At 46.2% G+C, this 20240-nt stretch overlaps 1 protein-coding gene across 5 annotated transcripts in view; it reads left to right on the forward strand.

Moving 5' to 3' along the window:
• LOC138676454 (long-chain fatty acid transport protein 2-like) overlaps positions 1-20240 on the forward strand; it is a 264978-nt gene that overhangs the window by 110478 nt on the left and 134260 nt on the right. For all 5 annotated transcript variants that reach the window (XM_069765763.1, XM_069765767.1, XM_069765768.1 and 2 more), the window contains 2 exons: positions 15018-15496; positions 17940-18149. In XM_069765763.1, coding sequence (XP_069621864.1) covers positions 15019-15496; positions 17940-18149 — 688 coding nt within the window. In that variant the 5' untranslated portion in view covers position 15018. The remainder of the gene's footprint in view (positions 1-15017; positions 15497-17939; positions 18150-20240) is intronic.

The raw sequence follows: 20240 nt of genomic DNA on the forward strand, positions 1-20240 counted from the left end.
GAAATTTTCTGATTGAATTATTTTTTCTGTTCGCAAACTTTGTTCTGATGATAACTCTTGTAAAGTAATCAGCGCCATTTGTTCCTTAAAATCCAACTCTTTATACTCATTCTCTATAGTTTTAATTGCCAGAGTATTTTCTCTTTCTTCTTTGTAAAAATGTTTCTTAATGGTTAAATCTCTACCAAACTTATTGATGTCCAAAATAGTCATAAATAAATTAAAACTAGTCATCGGTGCAAAATTCAAACCTAAAGAGAGAACATTTAACTGGTCTTCTGTTAGCACCTGTGTTGATAAATTCACTACATCAAAATGTTCCTTTACTTGAATTTCTTCTTGTAGCGAGTAGTCATTGCTGGTTGATTTTTTATGTTTCCTTCCTCCTCTCCTCTTGTGTTTTTTGACACCTTAAAATTCCTTTTTCTGTTTTCCTTTGGGTTATATTCTACGGAAACATCTGATGTACTAGCATACACATCTGATGGATCAGAGTCTAAGGAAAAAAAACTCACTTGTGGTCTATAAGTCGTTTTTTTTCTGAGCATATGGCTGTTTGAGAATGGGTCGTGGTGATCTACGTGATCTCTCCCACTGACCCCATTCATAAACCTTCTCTGTAGCATAATCATTCAAGTCCCTTTCAAATTTGCGTTTTTTACGATTCATTATATCATTTTCCAACGCACTTACATTTTCATGCATTTTAGTAAGGGATACTTCATAATATGCTAAGGTTTTAAATTCTTCCAAAGATTTTTTAATCTCTTCTATATTATTTTGTACTTTAATTTTACTTCTTCTTTTTTAACTATAAGTTTCATCAGATTAAAGGAACAGTCCGTTAATATTTGATTCCATTCTCTGTTGAAATCATTAGAATATGAGGTAGTTGATTCTTTTTTTATTCTTAATCCTCTCGGAATCATCTCTTTTGTTATATAGTTTTGCAAAGTAGTGAGATTCCATCATATTTTAATTTCCAATTTGGCTAGTTTTTTAGACTCATTTACATGTGCCAAAAAGTCAGAGTTGCCACTTGCATTCGTGTCAGCATGGCCGAACACCTTTGCTGCTTTTGCCAATCTATCTCCTGACTGCAGCATAGTCAGCGATATATAGAGAAAAAAAAAATGTGCTAGTGATTTAAAACAAAACCTCTGTCTGCAAAGTTCACACCAAATGATTTATGGTAGGACATAAATAGTCAGGAGATCACAGCATAATCAGTATACATGAAAATAAGAATTGCGGCTTAAACAGCCTCAGCCAGCTCACCGACAGACCAGAAAGGCCGTACTGGGGGCCCACGGCACGTAAAGGGAGGCCGCCATGACGGGGTTACGTGGGACCTGGGGAGCTGGAGCAGTTAGAAGGGATACGGTGGTAAGGGGTTAACTGGGAACTTGAGGGGTGGCTTTAGGGGCATTTTTTGAAAATAAGGGGTGGAACTAGGGGACTGTGGGGAGGGGGCACATAAAAAGGGGCACGCTCCTCACGCAGGCATCCATTTTAGGTGCCTGCGTGACAAGTGAGGAATCTCTGTCACACTTACCAGAATGGACGTTGAAGCGATCCTCCAGCGTCTCCGGACGGCAGCCAGCTCCTAGGGGACAGATTGGCTGAATGCATCCGTTAACAGCCTTCTCCAGGGGACATCGGGAGCACCATCGCAGGCACCGCAGGACGGGCGCCGGCCGCGGAGGACTAGGCCTCCGGCGCGCCTAAGCCCGGACATCATCCCCAGGGCCCGGCGCCGAAATAGGAGCCCCTCTGCGGACCCTCCGGTAAGCAGCGCTGTTCCCTCCACCTCACAGCGCGGCGCCGGGAGGAATCCTCCAGTGCGGCGGGGCCTACAACGGGGGGTGGATCCTTCCTCCCCTCCTTCAGTGTCCGGGCGACGTGGGGCGGCAGGAGCAGGAGCCGGTACGGCGGCCGCCAGCATGCCCGCTGGCGCCGCTCAGCGTGGGAGGCAGCGACAGCCGAGGAGACGGGGGTCAGGTGCGGTGGCCCCTCAGCGCCGAGGATTATGCGGGCGGCAGTCGGCTGGCCCTAGCATCAGTGTGCGGCCTTCTGCAGTGCACAGCTCTGGAGTCTTCAATGCAGCAGCGCCCTCTGCTGGTGGTGGCCTGGATATTGCAAGTTCTGCGCCCTCTGCTGGTGTTGGCCGGGATTTTCCTGCAGCTGCGCCCTCTGCTGGTGATGGCCGGGATTTTCCTGGATCTGCGCCCTCTGCTGGTGATGGCCGGAACTTTCCTGGATCTGCGTCCTCTGCTGGTGGTGGCGGAAATTTTCCGGATTCCGGCAGGCGACATTCCGTCGCTTCGGTACGCAGTGCCGGGGACGTATCCGTGGCAAGGAGCCGCACATCTTCCATCGGGCGGCAGGATGCTGGCTCGGCCTTTTCCCTTTCCGCAGCACCAGGGCAGTCGACGGCATCACCGAGTCGCCAGGACACGGATACGGCCACCAGGAGTTCGGCGGGCAACATCGCGGATCAAGCCGGTCGGGATGCAGGACACCTTCGGCTGGGAGCTGGATCTTCAGCTGCTGGGCTCACAGCACCCAGGCAGCTAGGTGAGAACATTTTCCCTATCTTTAATTTGCCAGGCATAGTTTCCCCTGAAGCTAGGAATAGTGACATTACTTCGGGAGTTGCTAGCGGGGGTATGGGTTTAATCCTTAGAGGTTTAGGGGAGCTAGCGGGCTTGTGGGGGTCCGGTCTTAGCAGGGGGTCTTTGCCGTCAGCTGCTTGGTTGGGAAATACGGGGTCGTTTGAGGGGTCTAGACAGTTGTCTGAAGTTACGGGTACATCCAGCAGTGCGGGTCCTGCGGCAGACACGGGGAGCTCATCAAGGGAGAAGGACGGAACAGCACCAGGGCCTGGGTCAGGAATTGATGCACCAGGTGAGGGAGCTTTGCAGGATAAGGAAAAGGAGGATGTACCGCAACTAGACGATGCGGCTAGGGGGGAGGTCTATGTCTGCTTCGAGGGCCCGTTAGGGGCACATTTAAAACAAGAGGTTAGGGAAAAAATCTGGAAAGGGGAGTACATAGAAATATTTTCTCTTTTACCCCTAGAGAGATTTAATTTGGATAGACCTAGAAGGGAGGACTCTAAAAAAGAAGATGAGGAGAAACGGAGATATAGGCTGATTCCCAGATCATTTTCAAATTGGCTGCAAGCTTTCGCTATTATGGCTAGCGTAATCGGGGAGAAGGCCCCGGAAAATTGCTCGGCATTATTTTGTTACTTAGATGCCATAGGGGAGGCTTACAGGACCTATGGGGGACAGGGTTGGTTACGCTATGACGAACAGTTTCGTCAGCGTAAGGCTTTTAGGCCAAGTATCAGGTGGGATCACAAGGACATAGCGTTGTGGATGAGAGTTATGGTCCCGTCCCGTTTAGGTCAGACTAGCCAGCCTTTTCACGGGGGCGCCGGGAGTTCAGGGCAGTCAGGACACTCGGCGGCTTTGCAGAAGGGACTGTGTTTCGCCTTCAATGATGGCATATGCAGATTCGGGAGCAAGTGTAAATATAGGCACGAGTGTTCAACCTGCGGGGGGGTGCATAGCGCTTCAAAATGTTTCAGGGGTAACAGGCAAAAAGTTGTAGATTCAGCTGACAAAAGGGGTGACTCCGGTGCAGTGGGTCGTGATGGAGGCCTTTCTAAGTAGATACCCTGATAGGTCAGCTGCAGTTTTATTGCGCGACGGTTTTAAGGAGGGTTTCAAAATCCCTTATGTTGAGCAGGATGTTAGTTTAAAAAGAAAAAATTTGAAATCGGCGTTACAATTCCCGGAGGTCGTGTCGGAGAAGTTGAATAAGGAAGTTGCTCTGGGAAGAATGGCAGGCCCGTTTGTCGCCCCTCCGATTGCAAATCTGAGGGTGTCACCTCTTGGCGTGGTCCCTAAGAAAGAACCTAATAAATTTAGGTTAATCCATCACCTGTCATTTCCGAAGGGATCTTCGGTTAATGATGGTATTGATCCCGAGTTGAGTTCGGTGTCGTACTTATCATTCGATTCAGCGATGGAGTGGGTTAGAGGATGTGGAAAGGGGGCTAAGCTGGCTAAGACCGACATCGAAGCGGCCTTTCGTTTGTTGCCAGTTCATCCTGACAGTTTGCATTTATTGGGTTGTTTTTGGGATGGCGGCTTCTTTGTTGATCGTTGTCTTCCCATGGGTTGCTCGATTTCATGTGCTTACTTTGAGGCCTTCAGCACGTTCCTAGAATGGGTGGTGAAAGATGTGTCTAGGATACGCTCATGTTCGCACTATCTGGATGACTTTCTGTTTATAGGGCCTGCGGAATCAGCAGATTGTTCGATTTTGTTGCATACAATGGAGAGTGTGACAAAAAACTTCGGGGTGCCTTTGGCGGAGGATAAAACAGTTGGTCCGGTGACAGTGTTGAGCTTCCTAGGCATTGAAATCGACACGGTAGCAATGGAATGTAGGCTACCTGCAGACAAGGTTACCGCGTTGCGCCAAGATGTGGTTAATACGATTGGTTTGAAGAAGATAAATTTGCGCAGTTTGCAATCGTTGTTAGGGAAACTGAACTTTGCATGTAGGATCATGCCGATGGGTCGAGCGTTCTGCCGCCGCCTATCCTTGGCAACAGTAGGGGTAAAGTCCCCTTTGCATTTCATCAGGATAAAGAAAGAGTTTCGGGACGATTTGAAGATGTGGGCGGATTTTCTGGACGAGTACAATGGCAGATCTCTGTGGATTCAGCCGGTGGCAGATGCTACCTCCTTGGGCATTTTGGTGCATGTCGTTGAAATGAGTGGCTTTGGTCTTTTCTTTCATGGTAGCTGGTCAGCAGCGGCTTGGCCGGAAGAATGGAAGGAGGAGGGGTTAACAAACAACCGGCTACTGTTGCATTTGTTCCCCAGGGTAGTTGCGTTGGCCCTGTGGGGTGACAAATTGAGGAATTTGAAGATTTCTTTTCATTGTGAGCATGTTGGAACGGTGACGGCGGTAAACTCGTTGTCAGCGGCTACGCCTGCAGTAGTGAAGGTCTTGCAGCACTTGGTTTTCCTGGGTCTTAAGTTTAACTTATGGATTGTATCTGAAGTTAGCTTGTCAGCGCCTGATCCAATAGTTGTTGCTCTTTCTCAATTTCAGTGGCAGCTTTTCCGGGATTTGGCACCACAGGCGGAGAGCGCGGGCCGGGATTGTCCAGTGGAGTTGTGGAACCTGCCACGAGGGCCGTAACAGAGTTATTTACCAAATCGCTCGCGGATTCATCTTGGTCTCATTATAATCAGGCTTGGAGCTTGTGGGAATCCTGGATGTCAAGTATGGACCAGGATATGGAGGAGGAGTATGGTTTGTTGTTGTTCTTAGGTCATCATTGGGAGGCAGGTTGGTCTGTGACACGTTTGAATAAGTTTCTGGCGGGGCTAGCCTTCAACCTTAAATGGAGGGGGGTAAGGATATAACGAAATCCTTCTTGGTTCGGCAAGTTGTTCGGGGTTGGAAGAAAGGCTGGAAGGCTTCGGACGGTCGCCGACCCGTATCTTATGAGGTGCTCTCAGCCATTGAGCGGAAGTTGCAAGAGGTGTGTTTTTCCGAATGGGAAGTGGTTCTGTTCCGTGCAGCCTTTTCTTTGGCCTTCTTTGGGGCATTTCGGTTAGGTGAGTTGGTTAGCCCGTCCGTTAGTAAAAAAGGTATTTTGTTAAGAGAAAACGTGGATGTCGAAGGGAATAAGGTGGTAGTGTTTATTAAGGCTTCCAAAACGGATGTGTATGGGAAAGGGTGCAAAGTGGTGTTGTTCAATGTTGAAGGATCCCCGGTGTGCCCGGTGGCATCCGTGAAGAAGTACATGGCAAAGGGCGGGGTGTTAGACGAGCCATTCTTGGTGCACGAAAATGGGTCTTTCTTGTCCCGTTTTCAGTTTATTTCTGTTTTTAGGAAATGTTTGGCGGCAGCGGGCTTACCTGCAACACAATATAGTGGTCACTCCTTCAGGATCGGGGCAGCGACTGAGGCCGCTAGGTGGGGCCTTGGTGAGGATGTGGTTCGGAGAATTGGGAGGTGGGAATCTTCAAGATTCCAGTCGTATGTTCGCCCAAACCTATTGTGAGTTAGAAGCTGTGTTAAGTTAATTGTTTGTTGCCTTTCTTTCTGTGTTGCAGGGCCTGATCCGATGCTCGTCTGGATCATGGGGCATTCGTATGTTGTATGGGCTGCGTTGCGTGCTGCGGTTCGTCCGGACGGTCGTCAGTTGGGTCTTTCTCGAGAGACAGTGACTTTACGATGGATCGGTAAAAGGGGGATGGTGTGGAAGGAATGGTTACCTGAATTTCATCGTTTTGTTAGACTGGATAGAGTGCCGGAGATCGTGGTGATACATTTAGGGGGGAATGATTTGGCTAAACGGTCTTGTAGGGAGCTGATTAAGGATATCAAATTCGATATCCTGAGGTTCTGGGTCATGTTTCCAAAAGTGTTGTTGGTGTGGTCCGACATCATTCCCCGTAAAAGATGGAGAGGTGCTAGATCACACGAGGGGGTGAACAGGGCCCGGATTAAAATAAACAGGGCCATATCTCGGTTTATGGTGAGGAATGGCGCGTTGGCCGTGAGACATGTGGACTTGGAATCGGGTCAAGGAGCTTACTGGAGAGCTGATGGCGTGCACCTGAACGCGGTGGGTAATGATATGTGGTGTTTGGCTATCCGTAGTGGCATTGAATTAAGCTTGAAGGTGTGGAGGGACATGAATGGCTAAGGTGTCAGGCCATTCGTGTTCGTGGCGGGGGTGGAGGTCCTCGAAGTCGGTGGAAATGGTAAATCGTGGTTCAATGGGGTGGGGATCTTGAGAGGTCCTGGACACCCCATGAGAGAATTTAACAAGGCGCGGTACGGTTATTCCGCGTGAGGTGGATTTATGGACCCCTGGCATGGGGGTGGGTTCGGTGGACCAGGATTGGTTGTTATCTATCCCTGAGCTGGTGCTTTACGGCTGGGGGTAAGACTCATCCTGGGCTGAACATTGTGGAGTTTTTGGGATACTGAGTTTTTTATAACTTTGGGGCTTCGAGGACCGCCCCTCCTATTCTGGGTTGTCATAAAAGTTCTGTTATCTTTTATTTAATAAAATGGCTGCTGTGGCCAATTAAATCCAACATATGTCTCCGTCTGCTGTTTTGAGTACGTTAGAAGTTTATTCTTTAGATTGTTAAGAGATCTGTTTAAGGGGGTTGGGGTAATTTTTTCCAGGTCACGGAACTCACGTATACCCTATGTCAAGAAAGGCCGTACTGGGGGCCCACGGCACGTAAAGGGAGGCCGCCATGACGGGGTTACGTGGGACCTGGGGAGCTGGAGCAGTTAGAAGGGATACGGTGGTAAGGGGTTAACTGGGAACTTGAGGGGTGGCTTTAGGGGCATTTTTTGAAAATAAGGGGTGGAACTAGGGGACTGTGGGGAGGGGGCACATAAAAAGGGGCACGCTCCTCACGCAGGCATCCATTTTAGGTGCCTGCGTGACAAGTGAGGAATCTCCCGCCCACCCTCCCTTTTTTGGTTAGGGTAATGGGGGGGGTGAAGTCGGCATATGTGGGCTTTTGGAGTATTGTTTTAAGAGGCGTCTAAATGTATTTATTTTGTTATGTGAATGCTGTCAGGGTATTGTCACGGCAGTTGGCGGGGGTGGAGGTCCTCGAAGTCGGTGGAAATGGTAAATCGTGGTTCAATGGGGTGGGGATCTTGAGAGGTCCTGGACACCCCATGAGAGAATTTAACAAGGCGCGGTACGGTTATTCCGCGTGAGGTGGATTTATGGACCCCTGGCATGGGGGTGGGTTCGGTGGACCAGGATTGGTTGTTATCTATCCCTGAGCTGGTGCTTTACGGCTGGGGGTAAGACTCATCCTGGGCTGAACATTGTGGAGTTTTTGGGATACTGAGTTTTTTATAACTTTGGGGCTTCGAGGACCGCCCCTCCTATTCTGGGTTGTCATAAAAGTTCTGTTATCTTTTATTTAATAAAATGGCTGCTGTGGCCAATTAAATCCAACATATGTCTCCGTCTGCTGTTTTGAGTACGTTAGAAGTTTATTCTTTAGATTGTTAAGAGATCTGTTTAAGGGGGTTGGGGTAATTTTTTCCAGGTCACGGAACTCACGTATACCCTATGTCATGTGTAGCATGGAAATCTCTGTCCTGATCCAGACGTGAAACAACAGCATGCATGAAGAAAGTAGGTGTAGATTCCAGCTTCTTAAAACTTGAAAGGCTTTATTAGTACATCCAAAATATAAATTAAGAATATCAGAGCATATCAGAGATATTAATAATAATAGTAGTTGCAATAGAAATGTATCTATGGTAGCTAAGCATTTTGTCACCTGTCATAATGATAACACTGCAGCCATGACCATCCAGGGTATAGAGAAAGTTAAATGCCCTAGTCGGGGAGGAGACATTAAGAGACGCCTGTTGATAAGAGAGGCGTATTGGATTTATAATTTGCAGACCAGATCCCCTCTTGGGCTTAACAAGAAAAATGAGATTCTTTATCACTATTGTTAATTAGTTTTAATATAAGTTGATTTTAACACAAGTTATTACACATATTAAAGGGAACCTGTCACCTGAATTTGGCGGGACAGGTTTGCGGTCATATGGGCGGGGTTTTCGGGTGTTTGATTCACCCTTTCGTTACCCGCTGGCTGCATGCTGGCCGCAATATTGGGTTGAAGTTCATGCTGTGTCCTCTGAAGTACACGCCTGCGCAAGGCAATCTTGTGCCTTGCGCAGGTGTGTACTTCGGAGGATGCAGCATGAACTTCAACCCAATATTGCGGCCAGCATGCAGCCAGCGGGTAAGGAAAGGGTGAATCAAACACCCGAAAACCCCGCCCATATGACCGCAAACCTGTCCCGCCAAATTCAGGTGACAGGTTCCCTTTAAAACTGTGAAGTGCTAAAGTATTAGGACCTTCCACTTTTGAGATCTTGTGACCTAAAATCCTATCAGGATAGGTCACATAGTACTTTAATAGTATCACCCGCACATGAGTGATTAGACATGAGTAAAATCGGTTAGATCGAAACGCGTAGTCTATATTCTCTGTCTGCATCCACCTACAAGTAAGGATTTGCTATATTTTATATTTTGGATGTACTAATAAAGCCTTTCAAGTTTTAAGAAGCTGGAATCTACACCTACTTTCTTCATGCATGCTGTAATAAAAATGCCTTAAAACATTTTCTCTCTCTCTCATTATTCTGGAATTTGGCAAATATTAATAATTATGGCAATCCTAATTGACCTAAAACGGGAAAGGTTTATCCTGATTTCATGTCAGACATTTAGAAAAACATGCAGATGTGTATTTTTAGATAGTGTATAGAAACTTCTGGTTTCAACTGTAGATAGATAGATACCACATATACTCGAGTATAAGCCGACCCCCCTAATTTTGCCACAAAAAACTTGGAAAACTTAATGACTCGAGTATAAGCCTAGGGTGGAAAATCCAGCAGCTACAGGTAAATTTCAAAAATAAAAATAAGTACCAATAAAAGTAAAATTAATTGAGATATCAGTAGGTTAAGTGTTTTTGAATATCCATATTGAATCAGGAGCCCCATAAAATGGTCCATACAGTTAATGATGGGCCCCATAAGATGCTCCATACAGTTCATGATGGGCCCCATAAGATGCTTCATATTAAAATATGCCCCATATAATGCTGCCTAAATGTTAATAATGGTCCCATAAGATTCTCCACAGACACATTTGCCCCATATAGTACTGCATAAAGGTTAATAAGGGCCCCATAAGATGCTCCATAAAGACATTTGCCAAATATAATGCTCCACAAATGCTGATTATGGTCCAATAAGATGCTCCATAGAGACATTTGCCCCATACAATGCTGCACAAATGCTGATTATGGCCCCAAAAGATGCTCCATAAAGATATTTTCCCCATATAGTGCTCCATAAATGGTGATTATGGCCCCATAAGATGCTCCATAAAGATATTTGCCCCATATAGCGCTCCACAAATGGTGATTATGGCCCCATAAGATGCTCCATAGACACATTTGCCTATATGCTGTTGCTGCGATTAAAAAAAATATCACATACTCCCCTCTCTCGCACAGGCCCCCTGGCACTTGCAATATTCACCTGTCCTCGTTCTGGGCGCCCCTCCGTCTTCCGCGTCCTCTGCACTGACGTTCAGGCAGAGGGAGCGCACTAACCACGTCATCGCGCCCTCTGACCTGAGCGTCACTGCAGAGGACGCGGAAGACGGAGCATCGCCCGGAACATGGGATAGGTGAATATCGCGCAGTGTTCCCCCTCCCCATTATATTCACCTGCTCCTGGTGCGGTCCCTGCAGTTCCTGCTTCTCTGGGCGCTGACAGCTTCTTCCAGTGTTGAGCAGTCACCGTTACCGCTCATTACAGTAATGAATATGCGGTTCCACCCCTATGGGAGTGGAGTTGGGTCCACATTCATTACTGTAATGAGCGGTACCACGTGACCGCTCAACGCTGGAAGAGCCAGGAGAACCAGGGACTTGCAGTGATCGCGCCGGGAGCAAGTGAGTATGTCACACCTGCCACTCCCCCTCCCCCACTGACCTCCCTGGGACAATGACTTGAGTATATGCCGAGAGGGGCACTTTCAGCCTAAAAAAATGGGCTGAAAATCTGGGCATATACTTGAGTATATACGGTAGATAGAAAGCTGTATAAACACATCATTAATTACGTAAAAGAAAAAAATGGACTGTGGTCCCCCGAATTTTAAATAACCATCTGAGGGAAAGTCGACAGCTGGGGGCTGATGTCTATAGCCTGGGAAGGGAGTAGTAAGCATGGAGACTCTCAGGTTAATAATATCAGCTCATAGCTGTCAACTTAGCCTTTACTGGTTACTAAAATGGGGGACTGTCCCAAACAATTGATGTGGGATCACCCTATAATTAATAACCAGCAAAGGCCAGGCAGACAGCTGTGGACTGATTTAACACCTTCATGACCCAGCCTATTTTGACCTTAATGACCTGGCCATTTTTTGCAATTCTGACCAGAGTCCCTTTATGAGGTAATAACTCAGGAGCGCTTCAACGGATCCTAGCAATTCTAAGAATGTTTTTTCATTACATATTGGGCTTCATGATCGTGGTAAATTTAGGTTGATAATTTTTGCTTTATTTGTGAAAAAAATCAGAAATTTGGCGAAAATGTAGAAAATTTTGCAATATTCAAATTTTGAATTTTTATTCTGTTAAACCAGAGAGTTATGTGACACAAAATAGTTAATAAATAGGATTACCCACATGTCTACTTCACATCAGCACAATTTTGGGAAAAAAAAATTTTTGTTAGGAAGTTATAAGGGTTCAAAGTTTATCAGCAATTTCTCATTTTTCCAGCAAAATTTACAAAACCATTTTTTTTAGTGACCAGTCCACATCACATTTGAAGTCCATTTGAGGAGCCTACATGACAGAAAACACTCAAAAGTGACAGCATTCCAAAAACACACCTCAAGCTACGCAAAACTATATTCAAGACGATTATTAACCCTTCATGTGCTTGACAGGAACTAGAGCAACATGGAAGGAAAAAATGGACATTTTAATTTTTCCAACAAAAATGTTCTTTTAGCCTCATTTTTTTTTCATTTTCACATGGGCAACAGGATAAACTGGATCCTAAAATTTGTTGCCAATTTCAAATGAGTTACACCAATACCTCATATGTGGTCATAAACCACCACATGGGCGCATGGAAGGGCTCGGAAGGGAAGGAGCGCCATTTGACTTTTTTAATGGGAAATTAGCTCCAATCGTTAGCGGACACCATGTCACGTATGGAGAGCCCCTGTGTGCCTAAACATTGGAGCTCCCCCACAAGTGACCCCGTTTTGGAAACTACACCCCGAAAGGAACTTATCTAGATGTGTGGTGAGAACTTCGAACCCCCAGATATTTCTCTAAAGTTTATAGCGCCCGGGAGTGAAAATAAAAAAATCAAACCTTAAAAGTTGCTGTCCAATTTGTCTTGAGTACGATGATACCCCATATGTGGGAGAAAACTGTATGGGCACATGTCGGGGCTCGGAAGGGAAGTAGTGATGTTTTGGAATGTACTTTGATGGAATGGACTGCGTGTGTTATGTGCCCACAATTCTAACTCTATCCCTAACCCCAACACACCCCTAAATCTAACCACAAACCTAACCTTAACACCCCCCTAACCCTAATTCCAACCCTAACCACAAACCTAACCCCAACACCCCTAACCCTAATCCCAACCCTAACCCTAACTTTAGCAACAACCGTAATCCTAATTTTAGCCCCAACCTTAACTTTAGCCCAACTCACTTTAGCCCAACTCTAACTCTAATGGGAAAACTGGGGCGGGAGGGGTGATCACCGGAGCAGGGGGGCGATCACCAGGGCAGGAGGGAAATCACTTGGGCAGGGAGTGATCATCGGAGCAGGGGTTGATCAACGGGGCAGGGGGATGATCAGTGAGGCAGGGGGCAATCACCGGGGCAGGGGGGCGATCAGTGAGGCAGGTGGGCGATCAGCGCGGCAGGCGGGCGATTTTCGGGACAGGGGGACAATCAGGGGGCAGGGCATGATCGGGGTGCTCACTGGGGAAGGGGGGTGATCACGGGGGCAGGAGAGGGCTGTCAGGCATGGGGGGCACAAGCGGGCTGAGGAGATGCAGCAGGAGATGGAGGCGGAGATGGGGCCAGCAGCAGCAGCGGGGGGAAGGGGATGAGGTTGGGGGTGGAATCGGACGGCAGGGGAGCAGAGGATAGCTGGGGGGAGTACCTGATGGCGGTGGTGGCAGCAGCAGCAGTGGCTGTGATCGTGGTCAGTCGGTGATCGTGCTCAGTCAGTGGCAGGGCAGCAAGCAGGCATGTCGCTCTTCACTTCCAGGGAAGGGAAGAAGCCGAAGAGCGAGGCAACCATAGTTTTCTCCGCCCCCCACATCTAATTGGAGAGATAGCATCTCATGGACGCTAGCTCCGATCAGATCTGGGGGGGTGACAAAGAGGTCACCAGAAGCGATCATAGCCATGGGGGGCAAAGCCACCCCCCCTGAGCTCAGGTACAAGTCCCCCTGTACCTGCAGGTCAGGTGACATTTCAGTTAACCCATTCACCCAACCCAAAGGAACGCGATCCCGCCATGATGCATACGCTGTGTCACAGGTCAGGAATTAATAGACTAGGAAGAGGCCATGGATATTGGAGCCCTCTCAGACTAAGAGTATCTGCCCTCAGCCACCCCATCCATAACATTTGCCAAATATTTGCCCTAGTGAGGTGACAAGTGGGCTAATAGGGTTGGGGTTGATCACCACTGTTTTCTGGCCACTGACATCAAGCCCAGGGGCTAGTAATGGAGAGGTGTCAATAAGGCTAGTTTCACACTAGCGTTTCCCTGATGGGCGGCGGGCTGCGGACTTCCTCCATGAAGCCCCGCCCTCAGCCGCACCTCCGCTGCTAGCTCCGCCTACATCTGTATGTGGCCTGCATGCGGCCTGCGTACCTATATTTAACATTAGGTACGTAGGACATGCGGCTGTATGCGGATGGTGCCGCATGCGTCGTTTTGACGATGCGGCGACCAGCAGAGACGCAGCCACGTAGTATTTTTTTTCCGCATCGTCAAAACGACGCGGCACATCCGCATACAGCCGCATGACCTGCGTACCTAATGTTAAATATAGGTACGCAAGCCGCATGCGGGCCGCATGCAGATGTAGGCGGAGCTAGCAGCGGAGGTGTGGCTGAGGGCGGGGCTTCACAGAGGAAGTCCACAGCCCGCCACACATCAGGGAAACGCTAGTGTGAAGCTAGCCTAAGAAAGTTCCCATGCAGCAAGCGGTGACATCAGTGAGGTGACTATGGACGCTTTTTCTCACGTCAGCGCTACACACTGCAGTAGCTTAATCCCACTACTGTCTCATTGTGTTCAGGCTGGCTTGCTGGCTGGGTTTTCTCACACCCATTAACTTGTATTGGCGAGTCTCATCCGATATACACGGCCACTTGCAGCATGCTGCAATTTTTATTCTCAGGCTGATCTGAACTGGGAAAAAAATCACAGATGAGCACTGAATCATTGAATAACATTAGTCAGAGTGCAATCCGATTTTTTTATCGGATTGCACACGCCCATTTTAAATGCAGATGGGTAGGAGTCCTTATGGAGTTTTGACACGTTGTTGCCTTTATATGACCATATCACCATGCATATTTTGTACCTAGTGGACTTTGGTATAATAAACTCAGCAAGTGGTAGCTGAGTGGTGATGAAAAATGTAAGTCGACTGGAACTGGGCCCGCCCAACCGTCGGACTCCATAGCAGTCTCAAGGTCTGTTTCTGTGGGCGGTACACCACTGTCTGAAAGTATTATTTATTATGAACACTTCTATAGATGTTTTCAATCTTGGTAGAGTGGATTTTGTAAATGTTGATATTTTTGATGGGTAATTATGGCATTAATGGAGGTATTATTCTGTCACTATGTGGTAGTAATAAGTTGTCGTGGTGGGGTAGAATTATTTGTCATTTGTATAATGATATTTTTTAGTAATACTGGTGTACTGGATTTTGTAGAGTAACAGTATGATAATTATACTTTTTTGCTTTATTTTTTGGTGGTATTATTTAGTGACTGACCATGTTATACACCTTGATCAGCCATAACCCACAAGTGCGCAATCATATTTCACTCGTACTGCATAGAATTTCAGTCCCAGTCTGACACTAATTAAGACCATGAAACTACCGAGTTTTATAATTTTTTAGACCACAACTTTTTCACATTTGTGCTTGGTTAATTATTTAAAAGATTTTCAAATACTAGTATGGCTTGAACCACAGGTCTTTGTCCTCCTGTTCAACCAGTATTATCAAAGTACAAGATAAGCAAGATCTGAAAACCTGTTCCACCTTTAGTTCCATTGACAAGCTCACTGTCAGATCATCTTTTGCTCTTATTTTTGCAGGATGTATCTCATGCTGGTGATATTCAGCTTACTCCCCATAGCGGTGTACATAATTCGGAAGATATTCTCGCCATACCTGTGGGAAGACCTCAAGTTCTTCTTAAAAATTGTGTATTATGTAGTGAAGATGGAAAAGGCAGTGCGGCACTGTTCTGCCCCTGGAGTGTTGGATGTTTTTTTACAGCATGTGTCCACAAGACCTCACAAGACATTTATTTTGTACGAGGACCAGGCCTATTCGTACAGGGACATAGATTTGAAAAGCAATCAAGCAGCATGGACTTTACGTCAGTATGGAAGTCAGGAAAATGACAATTGTGTTGCCGTCTTCATGGCTAATGAACCTGCATTCATTTGGCTTTGGTTAGCACTATCCAAACTCGGGTGGCCAATGGCTTGTCTAAACTACAACATACGTGCAAAATCCTTTCTTCATTGCTTTCAATGCAGCGGGGCTAAAATTCTGATTGCAGCTCCAGGTGAGACACATACATTGTGTATACATTGTCTGTTACAATTGTTATTATGATTGGTTCTATATTTGCAGTATTTTTTTTAAGAATGGCTTATTTTTGGTTCTTTAGGAAAAATAAATAAATTATTTTATTTATTTTTTAGTCTTTCCCCCAGTACATTACAAAAGCCAAAACTATTTTATTTTTCTGTCCAATTAGCCATATTTTTGCTATTTGAGTTATACATTTCAAAGGCATCAGTTTGGGTATATAATTCATTGTTTAAAGGGATTGACCTCCTAGACCTATTTATTGTCCACAGGCTTAGGCCGGTTTCACACGTCAGTGGCGCCGGTACGTGAGGTGACAGTTTCCTCACGTACCGGAGACACTGACTTACGTAGACACATTAAAATTAATGTGTCTCTGCGCAACAAAAAAAATTTTAAAAAATGATTTTTCATTCCTTCGCTCCAGCGAACGCTGCTGGGAAGAAGGAATGAATTCTGGATTCAGCACCCAAAGCAGGGGACAGTGCTTACTGTAGCGCTGTCTCCTGAATGGTGCGTGTGGTACCCAGTCAGCACATGGACGGCACATGGCTGCCGCACGTGTGCCACACTGATGTGACACATGAGCACACGGACACACGGACACGGATAACTCCGGTACCGATTTTTCCGGTACCGGAATTATCTAGACGTGTGGGCCAGGCCTTAGTGTTATGAAAAACAGCAAACTGAGTTTTACTAACACTCTGCAGAGCCAGATCTGCCTCTCTGTTGTTGCTCTAGTGTCTGGTGGTGATTGGCTGCAGAGTTATCGAAAGGACACCATTGCAGCCAATCAATTAGCAATCTACATTTACTGAGTTGCTGAATTCTGATTGTCTACAGTGCCGTCGATTTAATGTTACCGTGGTGCCCATGTCTCTAGAGCCACAAAATGCCTGTATGTGTGGTTTAATTTATCTGATGTGCCAGCTTTGGTGAGGGCTAAGGTTTCTGCTGTTCTAATTGCATCCACACATTTTACCCAATCCCTTACTGGCAGATTGTACACTTTTGCCTGAACCAGAGGGGTTTGAGTAGTTGTAGTGAGGAAGAGGGCGGCAGCCGTGTGCCACCTGTGTGCCGACTGAGGACCACACGGACCGTGCTGGAGACAGCGCTACAGTTAAGCGCTGTCCCCTGCTTTTGGTGCTGAAGCCGGCATTCATTCCTTCTCCCCAGCAGCGTTCACTGGAGAGAAGGAATGAAAAATCAAGGTTTTTTTTTGTTGAAAATAAAGTTTGGGGTCACCTCCCGCCTCCCCCCCTGCGCCCGCCTGCTTGCAAAGAAATACTCCTAAACCTAAGGCCGGTTTCACACATCAGTGGCTCCGGTACGTGTGGTGACAGTTTCCTCACGTACCGGAGACACTGACAGACGTAGACACATTAAAAAAAATTTGTCTCTGCACATATCAGCATGTTTTCATGGACCGTGTGTCCGTTTGCAAAACAGGGAGACATGTCAGTGTTCATGGGAGCGCACGGATCACACGGACCCATTAAGGCCGGTTTCACATGTCAGTGGCTCCGGTACGTGTGGTGACAGTTTCCTCACGTACCGGAGACACTGACTCATGTAGACACATCAAAATAAATGTGTCTCTGCACATGTCAGCATGTTTTCACGGACCGTGTGTCCATGTGCAAAACACGGAGACATGTCCGCGTTTCTCCGGCAGCATGGTCCACAAAGCGTCCCGCACATGTGCACACGGAGAACAGTGTGCACTCTCCTCCGTGTGCACGTACCGCCACAGGAGAAACAGCGCTACAGTTAAGCGCTGTCCCCTGCTTTTGGTGCTGAAGCCGGCATTCATTCCTTCTCCCCAGCAGCGTTCGCTGGAGAGAAGGAATGAAAAATCAAGGTTTTTTTTTTTGTTAAAAATAAAGTTTGGGGTCACCTCCAGCCTCCCACCCCCGTGCTCCTGCCCGCTTGCAGAGAAATACTCACCCAACTCCCGTGATGCATCCTCTCAGTGCCAGCAGCCTGTCCTGTGTGAGCGGTCACGTGGTACATCATTGACTTGCGGTGGTGCGTCCCCTGGTGGCATAAACTCATATGAACTCTAGCGTGAGAAATAGAAAAACTCCCATGCTTTTGAATAAGTGTGACCCCCAGCCTGAATCTTGCAGTGGAAAATATATGAAAAAGAGGTCCTGTGCACATGGCCACATAGAAATCTTGACAAATTGAAATCAAATTTAACTTTTGGAAATTCATGAAAAACACACTGTAATTGCAGCATATTCTAGTCTGGAATGCTGTTTCTTTCAGGCCTTTGTTAATATTATTTATTTTATGTATTACATATGTATATATGAAGCATTTGCATTCATAGATCATTTGAAAAGTTGGTTATTTAATTCTGGATATAAATGGTTAACTGCTACATTATATGTATATTTAATGTGAAGAATTTAAGGATGCTATAGAAGATGTGCTGCCCGCTCTGATAGAAGATGGGGTCCAGGTGTTCTACCTGAGCAAAGACTCTCCCACTGAAGGGGTTCCATGCTTACTTGACAAAATAGATGCTGCCTCCGAAGAGCCCATTCCTGAGTCCTATAGGTCCGCCATTAAACCAAGTTCTCCTGCTTTGTATATTTACACATCTGGAACCACAGGTAAGTCAGCCATTTTGAACTGGGACTTTTCTTCCCCCTGAAGGATAAACCAGCAATTTAACTTCTTTACTAGTTCATTTTATATGTCAGAGCACTGTACATTGATTTTTACTGTTTACAAAGCTTTTAGCTGTTTGCTTTATTGATATTCCGAAGTGTACAATGCCTTTATCACGGTGAATGTTTACTATTCAGGTTTGAGGTCCAAAATATACACGTATCTGTCTACGTATCTGTCTGCACATGCAGTTTGGGCTTATGCTGCTGGGTGAATGTTTGCTGAACCCTTAGGAGTAGGGAGCCGAATGTAACCTTCCCCACGAATCTCTGCTAGCATAATGTGCTTATTTTTATTTTTTTTGCTTAGATTGGGATGGCTGGTTAACATGAACACTGAATGGCTATAAAATTTTCTTTCTTTTTTGGGAAATCAAATAATCGAAAATAGTTATGCTACAAATGTTCTGCTAGAAAGCTGTCACATACCTCCCAACATTTATGTGAAGGAAAGAGGGACAAAGTTTGTGGCATGCGCTGTGGCAAATTTTTAGACCACACCCATGCCCACGCCCCCACCACACCACACCCATTCAGTATTGCAGATCACAGTGTTTTATAAACCGTCCAGGCATGAATAATGGCCCATCCCGGCATCCCTTGGCTGCAGACTTTTACCTCAATCCTGGAGAACCCCTTTAATAAAGTGAACTAAAATTATGAAAAAAAACTTATACACACAAATAGACTGTTTATTTACAGGATTTATCAACCACTAGAAAGCTGATAATGAAAGATCTTTTGATTATTTTACATCTCTTTTACTGCACCCTACTGTAACTGAGTCTCCCTAGAAGCTGCAGTAAGGGTATGTGTCCACGATCCGGATGTAGTAGCGCTTTGGATGCAGCATATTATTTGCTGCATCCAAAATGCTGTGTTCTATTGATAGACCGCATCCAACACAGATTCTAGTAGGTTAATTTCTCTTGCAGAGACTAGCGACTCTGCAATAGAAATTGACATAAAGCTGTCTTCAAAGACGCATCGCATGTCAAGGTCCACCTGTATTCCGCAGGGGCACAGACACGCATAGTGGACATGAGATTTCTAGAAATCCCATCACTATGTTGTAACAACTGGACGCTACGGATTTGACACAGCTTAAGTATACACACCCGGTCTTTGACTCCTTTACTCCTGCCCCTGGTAAGCATCATGTACCCCCTGCTGTTTATATGACGTTATGTGTTTGATTAACTACTGCAGGGCAACGTGGCTTGCCATTTGATGTGTGACTTATGACTGCACTTGCACCTTACCGAAGGCAACATTTGCACAAAATGGTCAGGTATAATTATTGAAGTCCTTTTCCTTGTATGGTATGTTTTCCTACATTTAATCTTGTGATTTATTGATTGTCTTTACCCAGTATCAAATTTTGTGGATTTTTGTTAAATAAATAAATAAATTTTCTATTTTTACTATACCTTATTGCTCCGAAGTTTCTCCTGCTTTATATAGCTTAAGTACGAAGCGGCTCCTGATCATGTGCACATAGACTAACAGGGAAAAATCAGCCGCAGAGCTGACTTGGATGTGTAGCTAGGACCCAGGAGTTATGCCAGGCAGGCGACCACCATATGATAGCATGGCCGATGGAAGGCAAAATTGTCTCTTTTACAGCCACAGCATTTCATCACCATTGACATGAAATATTAGGCTAATCTTTCACGTCACTGGTGATCAAATGCTGTGCCTGCAAAAGAGAAGACTGACTGTCATGATATGCAGGTACATGGGGACTCAGAGAGCATCTACAAAGGAGAACACATGAGCTGCTGCTGGACGTCACTGTTCTTTTTGGTGCAGAAATTACCTCAGTCCAGGAGAATGTCAGCAGGACAATGAGCTGAACTCTCTAAACGATGAGAAAAGGGAGAGACAGAGGGGGCGTGTCCTGATAAAAGAGGGGGTCTGTCGGGTGCTTCTCACTAGTACATTGTGGGACTGCCAGGCGGAGTCTCAAAATCGGGACTTTCCCACTATATATGGGACGGTTGGGAGCTATGCTGTTTTGAGGAAGGCTAGGGC

Source organism: Ranitomeya imitator, chromosome 4 (assembly GCF_032444005.1).
Source record: "Ranitomeya imitator isolate aRanImi1 chromosome 4, aRanImi1.pri, whole genome shotgun sequence".
Taxonomy (NCBI): Eukaryota; Metazoa; Chordata; class Amphibia; order Anura; family Dendrobatidae; genus Ranitomeya; species Ranitomeya imitator.